This window comes from Protomyctophum parallelum (genome assembly GCF_964188405.1).
Source record: "Protomyctophum parallelum genome assembly, chromosome: 3".
Classification (NCBI taxonomy): Eukaryota; Metazoa; Chordata; class Actinopteri; order Myctophiformes; family Myctophidae; genus Protomyctophum; species Protomyctophum parallelum.
Genome location: NC_139698.1, coordinates 24,459,438 through 24,473,638, shown reverse-complemented (window position 1 = coordinate 24,473,638; position 14,201 = coordinate 24,459,438). Strand labels below are relative to the sequence as shown.

General features: G+C 47.7%; 1 protein-coding gene across 1 annotated transcript in view; it reads left to right on the top strand.

Moving 5' to 3' along the window:
* Positions 1-989: 989 nt before the first annotated feature.
* Positions 990-14,201, top strand: part of pou2f2b (POU class 2 homeobox 2b) — a gene marked incomplete at its 5' end in the record, with an annotated part of 52,808 nt that continues 39,596 nt past the window's right edge. Inside the window, one exon of the mRNA XM_083762084.1 lies at positions 990-1,092. Coding sequence (XP_083618210.1) covers positions 990-1,092 — 103 coding nt within the window. The remainder of the gene's footprint in view (positions 1,093-14,201) is intronic.

Sequence of the window (14,201 nt, the reverse complement as noted above, 5' to 3'; positions counted from 1 at the left end):
CGCTGCTTTGTGGATGAATGTGTGTGTGTATACGGTTCAGCCTTCTTCATGCCAGGAGCGAGCGAGAGAGCGAGTGGGAGTGCGTGCAGCTATACAGACCAAATATATACAATAGATTAAACCAAATACAACAGAAATCCAAATAATTATTATAGTCTATACTGGCCTTTTTTTTAAACCCTTGTTGGCCAGAGTGATGTTTTGTTCCTGTGTGGCGTGTCATGGTTTCTTCTTGTGATACAGTTTTAAATTTCCATGCGAAACATACCAAAGCTAAAGCCCAGCATGCACGGCCAGTGATGCTATATACAGCAGGAGGAGGCTAGCGACTGTTCTCATGCCTTTCAGACCCATAGAATGAGGATCATATTAAAGGCAGAGAGGGCCTATGTGTTTACTCAACTAGAACGCTTTAGCATCGTCAATGTAGAGGGAGACATTAAAGCAGGTGCATCAACAACAACAACAACAGGCTGGTGATATACAGCCTTCTTTTATTATAAGCCTACTATAGACCTGCAAAGAGAACTTTTCCTATATACTGTAGAAGTGAGGTTTCTTTCTTTCTATCCGTCTGTGTGTTATAGTCTGAACTGTGGCAAGAAAAAAAAAAGCATTTTTTTTGCTGCACTCAAGGGACCTGTACACATGTTCTATGCATATTTACATACCAAAAGTAATGCCGACTACAAAGTCGACATCCAAAACAATGTAAATAGAACCGCCGTGAGCTGCATGTGTACAACACCTAAAAAAACAGCCAATGTTTTGAGAGATCATACCAAATACTAAATACCAAATAATATAGCTGTCTACCTGAGAAACGGGACGAAGATTGTCTAGAGAAAAAGACCCCCAGAAGCAGAAGAGGGACTCGATCGTCGTCTTTTTTCTTTTTAAGAACACTTTTTAAAAGTCACATCATCACAATTAATATTCACAAACAAAACAAGAAGCTGCAGCCATAGGAAGGGAAGGAAGAGAAGATCATGTTTGTTCCGCTGCCGGTGCCGTTCGTGTTTCAGAGAAGCGCTCCGGACCTCAACGCTGCCTGGCGTCTCAAGTCTCCGCTGGCTCTGCGCTCCAACTCCGGTAAGACATGACCTCCTCCATGCCGCCGGCCTGGTCCTCCGCGTCGGCCTGGCCGATCGCACGCATCCCCGCGGCCGCCCGCCCGCCCCACCTTGCGTGTGTGGATGCGCACGCGCGCGCGCACACACACACACACACACACACACACACACACACACACACACACACACACCAGTGCTCCTTCAACCGAGTCCTTGACGAATAGTTGTTAAAATGCATGATCTTTTATCGCATAGAATCTCCATTGATTTGATCGCACATAATTGCGTAAAAAAAAGATAATGCCTCCGTCCTTTCCCCATTCATTCCGCACAGTGGCGGTGCATGCACCGCCGCATGGTCCAGCGGTGCGTCCTTCTTTCCACACCGGGCGAATGTTTCCTTTTTCTCCGCGTGTATACATTTTCTCGCCTCTCCTCTCCTCTGCTCTGCTCTCTCCGTCCTTCCATCCTTCCCCTCTCCTCCGCTCCCCTCGCCGGCTGTGCCTCAGCCACCGTCTCTCCCGAACTACACCCTCGGCAGGCAGGGAATATTCATGCCAACTTATCGATCCTGTGGAGATCGATTCCTGGGCCGGTGGAAGTAGGGAGAGGGGGAGATAGACGGAGAGAGTGGGTGCACGGAGGCGGACGGATGTACGAGAGAGAGAGAGCGAGAGAGGGATTTCATCTTTATTACGCTGTTTCTGGAATGTGTTTCGTTTACTCGTGTTTGTATATTATTGTGAATACGGGGGTGTATTCTGTCAGAAACAAGGCGATCATATTTTGCAAACATCGAAGGAATTTGGTCTGCACCGGTGGTGCAACCGGCCGTCGCTTGACTCGCCACTATAGCTTCCATGGCACTGGCAGGCTGTGACAGCCATGGCCGGCCGCTGGCCAGGTCGCTAGAGAGAAAGAGAGAGGCAGACAGCCAGGGAGGAGGAGGAGGAGGAGGAGGGGTAGGGTGGACGGCTGGCTGGGGGGGACGGGGATGTGTTTACGGGACACCGTCTGCGATTCATCTGCGGCGAAGCGGAATAAAAGCACGCATGGTGGGAGACTGGGAGCAGCCAGGCCGGCTTCCGTGTGTCACTGCGTGTCCACCATGGCTCTGTCCAAGCTCTCGACGGCTTCAGTTCACACACAGTCAGAGAGAGAGAGAGAGAGAGAGAGAGAGACAGACGTGCAACAGCTGCTCGTCCCCCTCTTTCTTCTCTCCTGTTTAGTTTAGGGAAGCGAGGAGGATGCGAGCGTTGGCTGCTCATAACGTCTGAACTGCTGCCGTGTGTGCGTGCGTGCGTGCGTGCGTGCGTTGAGGGATTGCATGGGAGGAGGGCGGAGAGGAGGGCTGATGGGAAATAGCACACGGGGGCAATGGGCTGTTATTTTCCGATGCCGTTCTGTATTAAAGTCATTCAGTAGCGCGCATACATATCATGCGTATCAGTGCGTAATGGTGCGTAAATATGGCTCGGTGTGCATGTGCACCAACCTCGGTCTGGACTCTTAAAGGGACAGTGCACCCTCCTCTCCTGAGATGCCCCCCCCCCACAACTCGGCCTCTCTTCTTCAGAAGAAGAACCCCTCATTTCCAAATCAGTTCAAGCCCATTTGATTTCAGAGATGCCAGGCTTCACCTCCATACTCCACACACTCTGTCACCGGTGCACACCGTGTGACAGTGGGATGGGGATTGTGTGTGTGTGTGTGTGTGTGTGTGTTGGGGGCAACAGAGGAGAAAAGAGTGTAGAGGGATGAGAGGGACCTGTTACCTGGCATATCTCTGGAGATATATATACACAGAGGGGGGGTTGTGGGGGGGTGCTGTTGGCTGTTGGAGGGAGAGATGAGGGCCAGAGAGGACCGGGGAGGAGGAGTTTTCGCGCTCCATGCGTTGAAAAATGGCGGAATGTCAGAACGAGATAAAAAAATGTGGAAAGAGAGAGAGAGGGGGGTGGAGAGAGAGAGAGAGAGAGAGAAGCGAGTGAGAAGCGAGAGCGGGGTGGACAGAGTGAAAAACGAGGAGCGAGGAGAAAACCCAGTTTGAGCTGGTGAGGTGAGAGTAAACTGTGGATGAGCCATTATGTATAGGGAGCGTCCCGGGCTGGGGGCCGGGGGGTGGGGTGTGGGGGGGGGGGGGGGGGGGGAGGCAGGGGGTTGATTCTGAATAAAAAGCGAGGCCAACCGATGGCGCGTGTATACGCCTGGGGGGGCTCCAAGGTGGCAAGAGATCTCTGGGATAACGGTGATAAGCGACGAAACACACCACTGTGTATATATGCAGATGTTTATATTCCTCTGTGATAACACACGCCGCTGGCTTCATGCCGCTCAGTCCTTTTCAAACCCTGAGGGTGTCGCAAGCGCTTGCAAAGGGAAGCCGTCGGGAAGAAGTCCCTTGAAGTCGTTTGCGGCATGAATGAGGAGGAACCCAAGATGGTGCTCCGGCATATAGCCCAATCTCTCGCAAGAAAGATTGAGATTGAGGGTTGTTGTCAGATATCCTTCTCCACTATGCTGTTGTGTATAGTCCACCATTATAAGCTATGTACGTAGTATGCCGTGCCGAAGTTTTGGATAAGCGTATATACCGTCTGCGAATCATTTCATCCATTGACCACACACCAGCGTACAGCTGCCCGTATGCAGGGCGTACGTCTCGCAGGGAGTAATTATGGTATACCGTCTGAAAAAACCTAGACTACGCTACAGCACTGTCTGCATGTACCCCTGAGACAAGGCACTAGTCTAATAGATACCTCCAAAATTCCATTTGTATTGTGCATTGTGTGTGTGTGTGTGTGTGTGTGTGTGTGTGTGCGTGTGTGCGTGTCCGCTGTGTGTGAGAAGGACCCTTGACTTGAGCTCTCAGTTAACATGTCTGTTCGACGGGCGGCAGCTCCTTGACTTTTCCGAGGTGGAGCAAGCTCTCTATGGGGCCAGAGGTCACAGGAGGACTGTTTGACTGAGACCAACCTCACCCTGCAGTGCCCCCCTCCCCATGCTTTAATTCTCTTTCATGTTACAACAGGCCTCAAGCACTCTCAACACACAACCCTGTGGTTCTCTGTCTCACTCACTCGCACGCACGCCACGCCACGCACGCACGCAAGCCCACAGGTGAAAGCGCTGAAAATACACGCACAACACACACAAGACATACATACAGCGTGCAGGCTCACAGACAGACGCCTGGCATGGCTACATGTGTGCGGCGTGCACGGCTGGCAGTGCGCGCACGCACATGCCGGGAAACGCACACATTTCAGTTCACAGACGGAATTGGCGTACATGCGTAATCGCACACATGAATCAGAGACGGCACACGACATGTCACGGGGGAACTGACGTAAAGCGGCACACAGTGTATTACAAGCTCCTTGGGCTGTTTTCCTGCTCTCTCCGACTGATCCAAGGCTTTCGTCATATTTTTAATGGCATCGTGTCTGACTCGACGTTCGGGTCTGGGACTCTCGCTATCTTGAACTCTCCCTCTGTGTCTGTGTGTGCGTGCGCGCGAGTGCATGTGTGTGTGTGTTGGGGGTTGGGGGAGGCGGGGGTATTAAAGTGGTTTGCGAAACCATCAGCATTAACTGCTGTATGAAAGTTTAATGGGACATAGAGGCGAAACCGCAGGTTTCTCTGCCGCTGTATACAGCTTGATACGATGTGATATGATATGATGGGACCAATAGTGGAGGCCACTTCACTGTCTGTCCCTCACTGTCCTGCACACACACACACATACACACACACACACACACACACACACACACACACACACACACACACGTGCATGCGCACGCACATTCACGGACACACTCCCTTCACCTGGGCAATGCATTCTCTGTCACACACCATTAAACACACTCTCCCTCATACCCCCACTGTCAAACACGCTCTCTCTCCCTCTCTCCCTCTCTCTCTCTCTCTCTCTCACTCTCTCTCATACACCACACACACACACACACACACACACACACACACACACACACACACACACACACACACACACAACACACACACACACACACACACACACACACACACACACACACACACACACACACACACACACACACACACAGCCAATGCCATAGACTCGCATGTTGTTCTTTACACTATTACTGGCTGTGCAGTTATGAACAAATAAAGGGTTAATCCGGTTCCCCTATAATATTGCCCTAACCTAATATTCTGTTTCTCCTGACATGGAGGAATACAGGCCGCTCACTCACATTCTTTGATTATGTGGGCGATTATCTGCTGTCTTTTATTTCTCAAGCTGTGCTGTAATGAATTCCAATAAAATATGCAGGTTTTTCCATTGATCTGTGTGTGTGTGTGTGTGTGTGTGTGTGTGTGTGTGTGTGTGTGTGTGTGTGTGTGTGTGTGTGTGTGTGTGTGTGTGTGTGTGTGTGTGAGCCCAGTGCCCCTTGCAACTCACAGATCACATCACATCATGATGGTGTTTCTGCTTGTGTGTGTGTTTTTGAATTACTATACTTATGAGGCACAAAGGTACCCAAAAGTATAGTCGAATTTGAGAAATAGACATTGCGAGGACTATTTCACCGGAGAAATGGTTGTTTTATGCCTCTAAATCTAAAGGTTTTTAGATTTAGAGGCATAAAACAACCTAAAGGTTATTAGATTTAGGCTTGATTCATACTTATTTGTGCGGGTTTGTTGCATACCCAAAATAGCCGATTTTCAAGCTCACAATACGTTGCACTGTGACGCGTAGTGGTAGCTTGTAGATCGCCTATTTTGAACGTGGGACAACGGCGCGCAATTCAACTCAGGGTTTAGGGTTAGGGTTAAAAATGTCAAGCAGTGATAAAATTACACAATTACATTATCGTCGTAAAGTTTGATGTCCTCACAAGTATAGTAATACAAATGTGTGTGTGTGTGTGTGTGTGTGTGTGTGTGTTTATGTGCATGCGGCGCTGGCAGGTCTTGTACTGTATGCGTTCTAACATAGTTTCATGATGTGAAGCGATGCATGTGCTTTAATACCTATTTGCCTGGCGTGTGTGTGCATGGATGTTGCTTGTGTGTGAGCGTGCGCGTGCAAACTGGCGTGCGCGTGGGTATGGATCGGCACATGGGGGTGGCTGGGTGGGCGAGCGAGTCGCAGTGTTAACATGATTGCGAATGACAAAATGTCAACCTGGGTTTGTTAGCAACATAATGGGGAATCAATAGACACAAGAAAGATGTCAATACTACATGCTTTATTGCATTAAGCTACCTCTCTCTCTCTCTCTGCCTCACTTTCTCTCTCTCGGCTCTCTCCCAATCACTCTCTCCTCTTCCTTCGTGTTCCGGCTGACTCTCGCGTGTTTTTTTCTATACCGCTGTCAGTCTTTCTCCGTTTCTGCCATTCGGCTTTCGGACACAACCCGACACCCTTTCTGCAGCGTCTATAAGTTTGCTTCTCTCTTCCGGCCCTCTCTTTCTTTGCCCCCCCTCTATCTCTCTGTCTCTCTCTACCTCTCCCTCCCTCCATCCCTCTTTCTCATGTCAGTAGAATTAAATAGCAGTGTACGAGCCAGCTACAGGACTGTGAATGCAGCAGAGAGACCATGGTAGAAATGTTGGAGGAGCTAATGGACTATTGGTTGGGCTATAATTGGCATCACACTTAATGCCCCTGACACAGTCTGACAGAGACAATGAGCCCTCCGTCAACACGGTGCGGCACGTAACTGTCCAAGCGTACCTATATATGAAGGGATACCATGACGTAATGGGATTTAATTTATTCTGTTGGAGAAGGAAAAAAGGAGCAGAGTATTTTTATACTTAGCTCGACCATTACAAGTACCACAGACGAAAAACTGTCTAAGTCCAAATTTCATTCTGACCCCTCCACGAAAAGGCCTCGTTGTCCTGACCCCTTATCTACCATTTATACATTATGGATAAATTGTGTGGACTTGGACTGTTTTTCTGTCTGTGGCATTCAATTACGTAGGCCTACGTTTCGATATTTATTTATTTCTCACACTAGCTTTGCAAGAACCTAGTTGCCTATACACACTAAAAAATGCTGGGTTAAAATAACCCAATATGGGTTATTTTTAACCCTCCTCCTGGGTTACAAAGGTTCCTATCCAACCCCTGGGTTATTTTGACGCAACAAAATGGGTTATTCATTTTGGCCCATAATTTGGGTTTTTATAACTTGGGTTATAAAAATAACCCATTCAGAGGGTCAACATAACCAACTTCCAAGTTATTTTGACCCATAATTTGTGTTATAAAAATAACCCATTCAGAGGGTCAGCATAACCCAACTTCCAAGTTATTTTGACCCATAATGTCGGTTATGAATGGAAGCATTATTGGTTCAATCAATCAGTCAATCAATCAATCAATCAATCGGTCAATCAATCAATCAACCAATCAATCCCAACTCTCTGAGCCAACAATAAGGTTACTCTCAGAAAAAGAACCCAGAAATCTTATAACCCATGAATTGGGTCCCTATATCCCAGGAAATTGATATGGCTGGGATGGGTTACATAAATTTCCCAGTGTTTTTACTGTGTATAGTTGCCTGCAAGAGGCATGGAAACTCTTTGTTGGAGCAACCATCAACAACAAACCCTTTCCAACAGGATACTATACATATGAATGGGAAAAGGGGAGAGAGACTGACCAAACAAACAGACATTTACCTTCATGGTTTTGCTAACAAATCACATAAAACAACATATCACCAAATAATACCATAAACAAAACACTAAACACAATGACCCATAACATAACTCCAGTACACATTCTAATATTCAAATAATAACACATATAAGAACAATAACACACGGTCCTTGGCACCCCAGTGTATGCTGGGAAATGGACTTCCTCTAACCACTCCCATGGGGTGTGACCTATCCGACCCAACAATTGGGTTACCCTCAGAAAAATAACCCAGACATCTTAACCCACTTTAAAAACCCATGAATTGGGTCCCTATAACCCAGGAAATGGTTATAGCTCTGGAAAATAACCCAGAAATATAACTCAACGCAAGTAACCCAGGAATTGAGTTACAGAAATAACCCACATGTTTTTAGTGTGTAAGAGGGTTTGTGCGTGTGTGTGCGTGCGTGCGTCTGTGTTTCTGGAGCTAATCTCACAAGCTACTGGACCAATCTGCGCCACATTTCTGCACACACTGAAGTGCTGCCAATTCTTTCACATACCTACTGTAAAATTATATATTACTTCTTGAAATATTTAATAATGGAAGTCAATGGAGCTCCAGTCGGGCTGAAACCTAAACCACATCAGATGTGGAGTCATATCATGTCACAGATGTAGATAGAGTGATGTCATGTGGTATAGATAACTGAGCTCTCATTTTAAGTAGTTTTTTTTAAAAGATGCGTACTCCAGGTAATGCGACAGAAATTGTTTTACTTTCTAAAGCTTAGTTATTATAGAATATTATGAGGAGATCTGCCAAATCATTCGGGGTGTGTATACCACATGGGTGCAATGCTCTGTTCAGCAAGGCCCCAGTTCAATTCCTCGCTGGCAAGACCATTTGCTGAATGTTAGCCTATATTATAAAAGTAAACATTATTGATATTTAGATTGATTCATATCTATATATATATATATATACAGTAAATGCACCATGCATGTCTTGAAATTTGCATTAATGTTATTTAAAAAATGTTTTACCTATAATGATATGCCCAAAATTGGAACGCCAGGTTGAACGTGCTAGGAATATTGAGGAACGAACTGAAGTTCAATGATTCCCTTCCTTTCAGAATTAGGTATACAGTAACATTTTGTCACTTGATGTGGTGCATAGAATGGTTTGAGATAAATGTTGATAAATAATTAATTGTTTAATACTGGCATTAGCACTGCAGTGGTAATACGAATCGTGTCTATACAAACAAGGTTGGAAAACTCCTTTTAATCGAATTGCCTATTTGCCCTTGTTTATGGGTGTGTGTGTGTGTGTGTGTGTGTGTGTGTGTGTGTGTGTGTGTGTGTGTGTGTGTGTGTGTGTGTGTGTGTGTGTGTGTGTGTGTGTGTGTGTGTGTGTGTGTGTGTGTGTGTGTGTGCGTGCGTGCGTGCGCGCGGTCGGTCCGAGACTAATGTAGTATTAATGCTGATGAAGTCCCCAGGCTCGTTAGCAGCAGTGAGTGGTATTGAATTTCTCCCAGGGAGGACAGACCAGGACACGCACACACGCACTCGTGCCATGCCCCCTCACCAACCAACCAACCAACCAACCAACCATTAGTGTATTATTACCAATTACCACATACTGTACGCACGTAAACGCTTGCCCTCATTGAACCATGACCTTTATACAAACACCTTGGAATTACGCATTCTCCATACAAAGGGCAAATACCAGCCCCACACACACACACGCACGCACACTCACACTCACACGCACACACACAATATGCAGCACAGCATGAATATTATGCAATGATATTCACCTGAAACGCTCTCTGCTTATATGCAACAGTGCACCGCACACTAGTTGCATATGTGTCAATTGAACTACTGAAGGCGGACCCTCGGACACTCTGTGCATAGTGTGCACACTGCATTATGCGTGTGTGTGTGTGTGTGTGTGTGTGTGTGTGTTGTGTTTGACAAGCAGGCCAAATTGCCAACATTATTGTATGTAACAATAAGCCTTATATGCACTTTGTACTGACTGACTGTCTTCCTATTATCTGACTGCACTGGCAGTGTTCATGTCCTTTGTACAAGGCGTACTTCTGTTTATGTGGACATGAATAATATTTTGTGTGTGCGTGCGATGTGAGCGCATTCCGCACGCATGCCCGCACGCACGCATGCCCCGCACGCACGCGCACACGCGCACACACTCTCTCTCTCGCTCTCGCTCTCGCTCCTCGCTCTCGCTCTCTCTCTCTCTCTGAGGTGTAATATTGTGTGCTTGGTCAGTGCATGTCCAGTGAAATACAGCCCAGCATTAGTCCTAATCAGAGACCAGGTGAGCGGACCACTTAATCAGACTTATCCCCCTGAGAACACATACTGAGCGGGGGGAGGGGGGGGCTGCTTGTGTCCTGACTCTTAATCAACACATCGGCGAGAATAAGCACATACAAATTGAGCCAGGACCCCCTGCCGCTCATTGATTTAACACCCCCCCCCCCTGCCCCTCCATTTCTGTCCTCCTCTCTCACATACACAAACGCAAACAACTCAAGAACACTTGACCTCAACATAGAAGACTAAGGCAACCCGTTGTGCTATAGATTGTGCGAAAACTCAAGATTGTGCAAAAGCTCGAGCGTGTGCGTGTGTGCGTGTGTGCGTGCGTGCGCGCTCGCGTGTGTGCGTGTGTGGTCAATCTCTGATCAGAGATGGACGCCACATGGCTCCAATCATCCAGATCAAACTAGGCTAGTCAAAACAACTTCTTGCATCCCTGCTCAGGTGTTGTATAGAACCACTGATTTATTGATTTTGTTTGTTATACCTCTATTGTGTTACAGGCCCACTTAATCGAATAGAAATATTGCCCAGGCACTTTAGTTTTTGGCCCACTTCCTTTCAAGCGATGCTACTTGTGATGCTTGCTGACGGCTTATTCCACAGTAAATGGTGCATTTATATAGCGCCTTTATCCAAGGCGCTTTTACATAGATTGTGCATTACATTCACCCATTCACGCACACATTCACACACAGATGGCGGCGGCGGAAACCATGCAAGGCACCAACCAGCACATGCAGGAGAAATTAGGGGTTCAGGGTCTTGCTCAGGGACACTTCGACACTATTCTGGGGGAGCCCGCGTTCGAACTGGCAACCTTGCGGTTACCATCCGGCTTCTCTACCCTGAGCCACCGCCACCCCCCACAGAGAGACAGTCGCACAGGAAAATCACTCAATGTTTTTAGTATGCGTCTTCCTTCTGACTGGTTCGCTGGTCCATCCAACACTTTGGTTCCAAACGGGAATCTTGAAAACTACAGGCTGGATTGCAGTGGGAATGTCTGTGCCTCTTCATTCTCCAGGAGGAGGTGCCCTATACTGATTTTGGTGACCCCTTTGGTTTTTACTCTTAACTGAGATATCTCAAACTTTGTGTAGGCGGACGACTGCCACGAAACCTTCTGAGCACGTTCACGCTTCTCGGAGATACTGATTTTGTTGACCCCATATTGACTCGGCCAGAAGGTCGGCATGCGCACTCAGAACGGATTACGTGTATGAATTCTGGCTCTAGTTCCACTGGTGAGATCACGTGCTCTGAGGATGACGGTGTGCCTTGCTTCACACCAGACTCGTTGAAAGAAAGAGTTATGACACTATTTCTTTGATCTTGCTGTGACTTGATCGCCCTATTGGTCGCCCCATGGCAAGCGTTACTTCTGGATTTGTATTCATATTAAAAAAATTCCAGTTACTGTATAACTAATTGTTTTCACAATAGATTATTGAATTTTAAATATTATATGCAGTAGACTGGTGTCCGGCTGTATAGAGCACTGAGTCGGTAACGATGGAAGTTGGAGATCCATGCCCCACCCGGCTATGCAATACCCCTTGTACCCGTGTCACAGTACCCCTTCCACCCATCTGTCTGTGTCCCTTTTATGCCATATATGGAGAATTCTGTACAGATTATTCTGGGGTCCTTGACATGAAAAAGGTCGAGCACCACTGACATAGGTTTTTCAAAATCGGCCTCAGTCTAAATCTTCAGTGACCTTACACCATGCCTCACGCTGACCTCCCGGGGGATAACAAGCGGTATACATTTGATTTCTCACATTCCAATATCCAGCGAGGCGGGCCGCGTGCAGAGCCCTCAGAACCAACATCTATTTAATTTCTTTATTGCGAAGAATTATACAAGTTTCCAACAGCCAGTCTATCTTCCACCGGATGACAGTGGGGGCCCATAAAGCAAACAACATCTGTGCTCTCTCTCTCTCCCTCTCCCTCTCCCTCTCCCTCTCCCTCTCCCTCTCCCTCTCCTCTCCCTCTCCCTCTCCCTCTCCCTCTCCCTCTCTCTCTCCCTCTCTCTCTCTCCCTCTCTCTCTCTCTCTCTCCCTCTCTCTCTCTCTCTCTCCCTCCCTCCCTCTCTCTCTCTCTCCCCCCCCCTCTCTCTCTCTCTCTCTCTCTCTCTCTCCCTCTCTCTCTCTCTCTCTCTCTCTCTCTCTCTCTCTCTCATCTCCGGGCCTGCTGTCTCTTTTTGTTGTTGATTGCCGCCGTCGTTCACCTCGGCCACCCCGCTCATGTGCGAGTACATTTAGATAATAAAAAAGACCAATAAAATACAGGGGTTTGATTGCCCCCCCCCCCCCCCGCTGCACCACCCCCACACCACACCACACCACCCCGATCCAGGCGCAGGCAGAGCAGACGCCTAAATCTGTGTGTGTGTGTGTGTGTGTGTGTGTGTGTGTGGGGGGGGGGGGGGGGGTAGAGGGGGGTCCCTTCTCCATTTCATTTAGCTGATAAGATTTATGATAATGAAGGGGTCCTATTAACCTCTGGGGTTTCGCGGCTGTCCTTCACATTGCCTGAGCGAGAGCCGGGGGTGCGATGAGAGTGCTTCCTCTGCTCTGTGTGTGTGCAGCGCGCAATGTCACATTACTGTACCTGCGTGTGTGTACGCACGCTTACACACACACACACACACACACACACACACACACACACACACACGCATATATCGTGACACACTTATACTTATACATATATAGCAGTGTACACACACACACACACTCTCTCCTCTCTCTCTCTCTCCGTTATAGAGGGGACCGTTAGAATGTATGTTTAATCTCCCCTCATCTCTTTCTCCTCTCTCCCCTCTATGCCAATTGCTTCTGCATCTCTCATTATCGCTTGCATCTCTCATTAGCTCTTTCTCTTTCTCTCTCTCTCTCTCTCTCTCTCTCTCTCTCTCTCTCTCTCTCTCTCTCTCTCTCTCTCTCTCTCTCTCTCTGTGTTCCACTCAGTGATGGGCGATGACGAACTGCTCTTCACCTTTTGATCTTTTCTTAAAGGATGGTGTTGTTCCTGTGAATTCCTTTTTTATTTTTGTGATCAAGACTGGCATGTATAGTTAAGATCCTGTTTTGACCTGTAGTACCCGGCAGTGCGCAATAAAGGACCTTTTTAAAATCTCTCTCTCTGTCTCTCTCTCTCTCTCTCTCTCTCTGTCTCTCTCTCTCCTCTCCTCTGTGCCTCTCTCTGTGCGTTACATGGCCCTGGTTGTCACTCTCTCCCTGTGAGAGGAAGAGTTGGTGGGATATTGAAAGGAAGTTGCAAACTTGCAACAGTAGCTGGAACTCCTCGGTTGCAACCACAAAAATATGCTTTTCCATATGAATTTAATTATTATCATCATCCTTATAAAAGTAATGATAATAATGATGATTTGACCCTATGAATGTATAGTGCATTGCTTTTAATTAATCCTACTACATTTTACATGCAAAGCATCTCTATACCGCACGTCGATATGAAACTCCTCAGTTGTTATCAGGTATATAAACTGATAAAACATGCATGGCGTTCCTGTTGAATATTTGAAGCGGCGGCACCGCCGCCGCCGTGCCTGTATAATTGATCAAAGCAATTATATACACGTTGACTTCAGGTGGACTCGGGCAGCCCCTCCCACTGCATTCTGTCCGTCCGTCTGTCTGTCCGTGCGTATAGACTATACTATACGCGTTCAGTCCAGCCGTGCTCTCCAGTTTTCCATGAAGATTAAGGAGGCTGTGGTGGAGAGAGGAGGGGGTTGGGGGGGGGGGGGGGGTAGGTGTAAACCCCTCCTTCCGCTGTACAAGGGCTGCACCCCTCCATCCCTTTGTCTGCTTGTAAAGGGGCATGAGGGAGGAGGAAACCGGGGGGGGGGGGGCTTCTGAAGGACTGACTAAGTGACCTCTCTCTTTTGACTCGGCCATGTTCGGTCCATTTTGTCGTGCACACACACACACACGCACACGCGCACACACACACACACACACACACACACACACACACACACACACACACACACACACATACACACGCACACACGCAAACACCAACCACCCTCCCTCTTCCCTTTTCATCCTCTTTCGTTCCCCCATTTTTTCAGCCT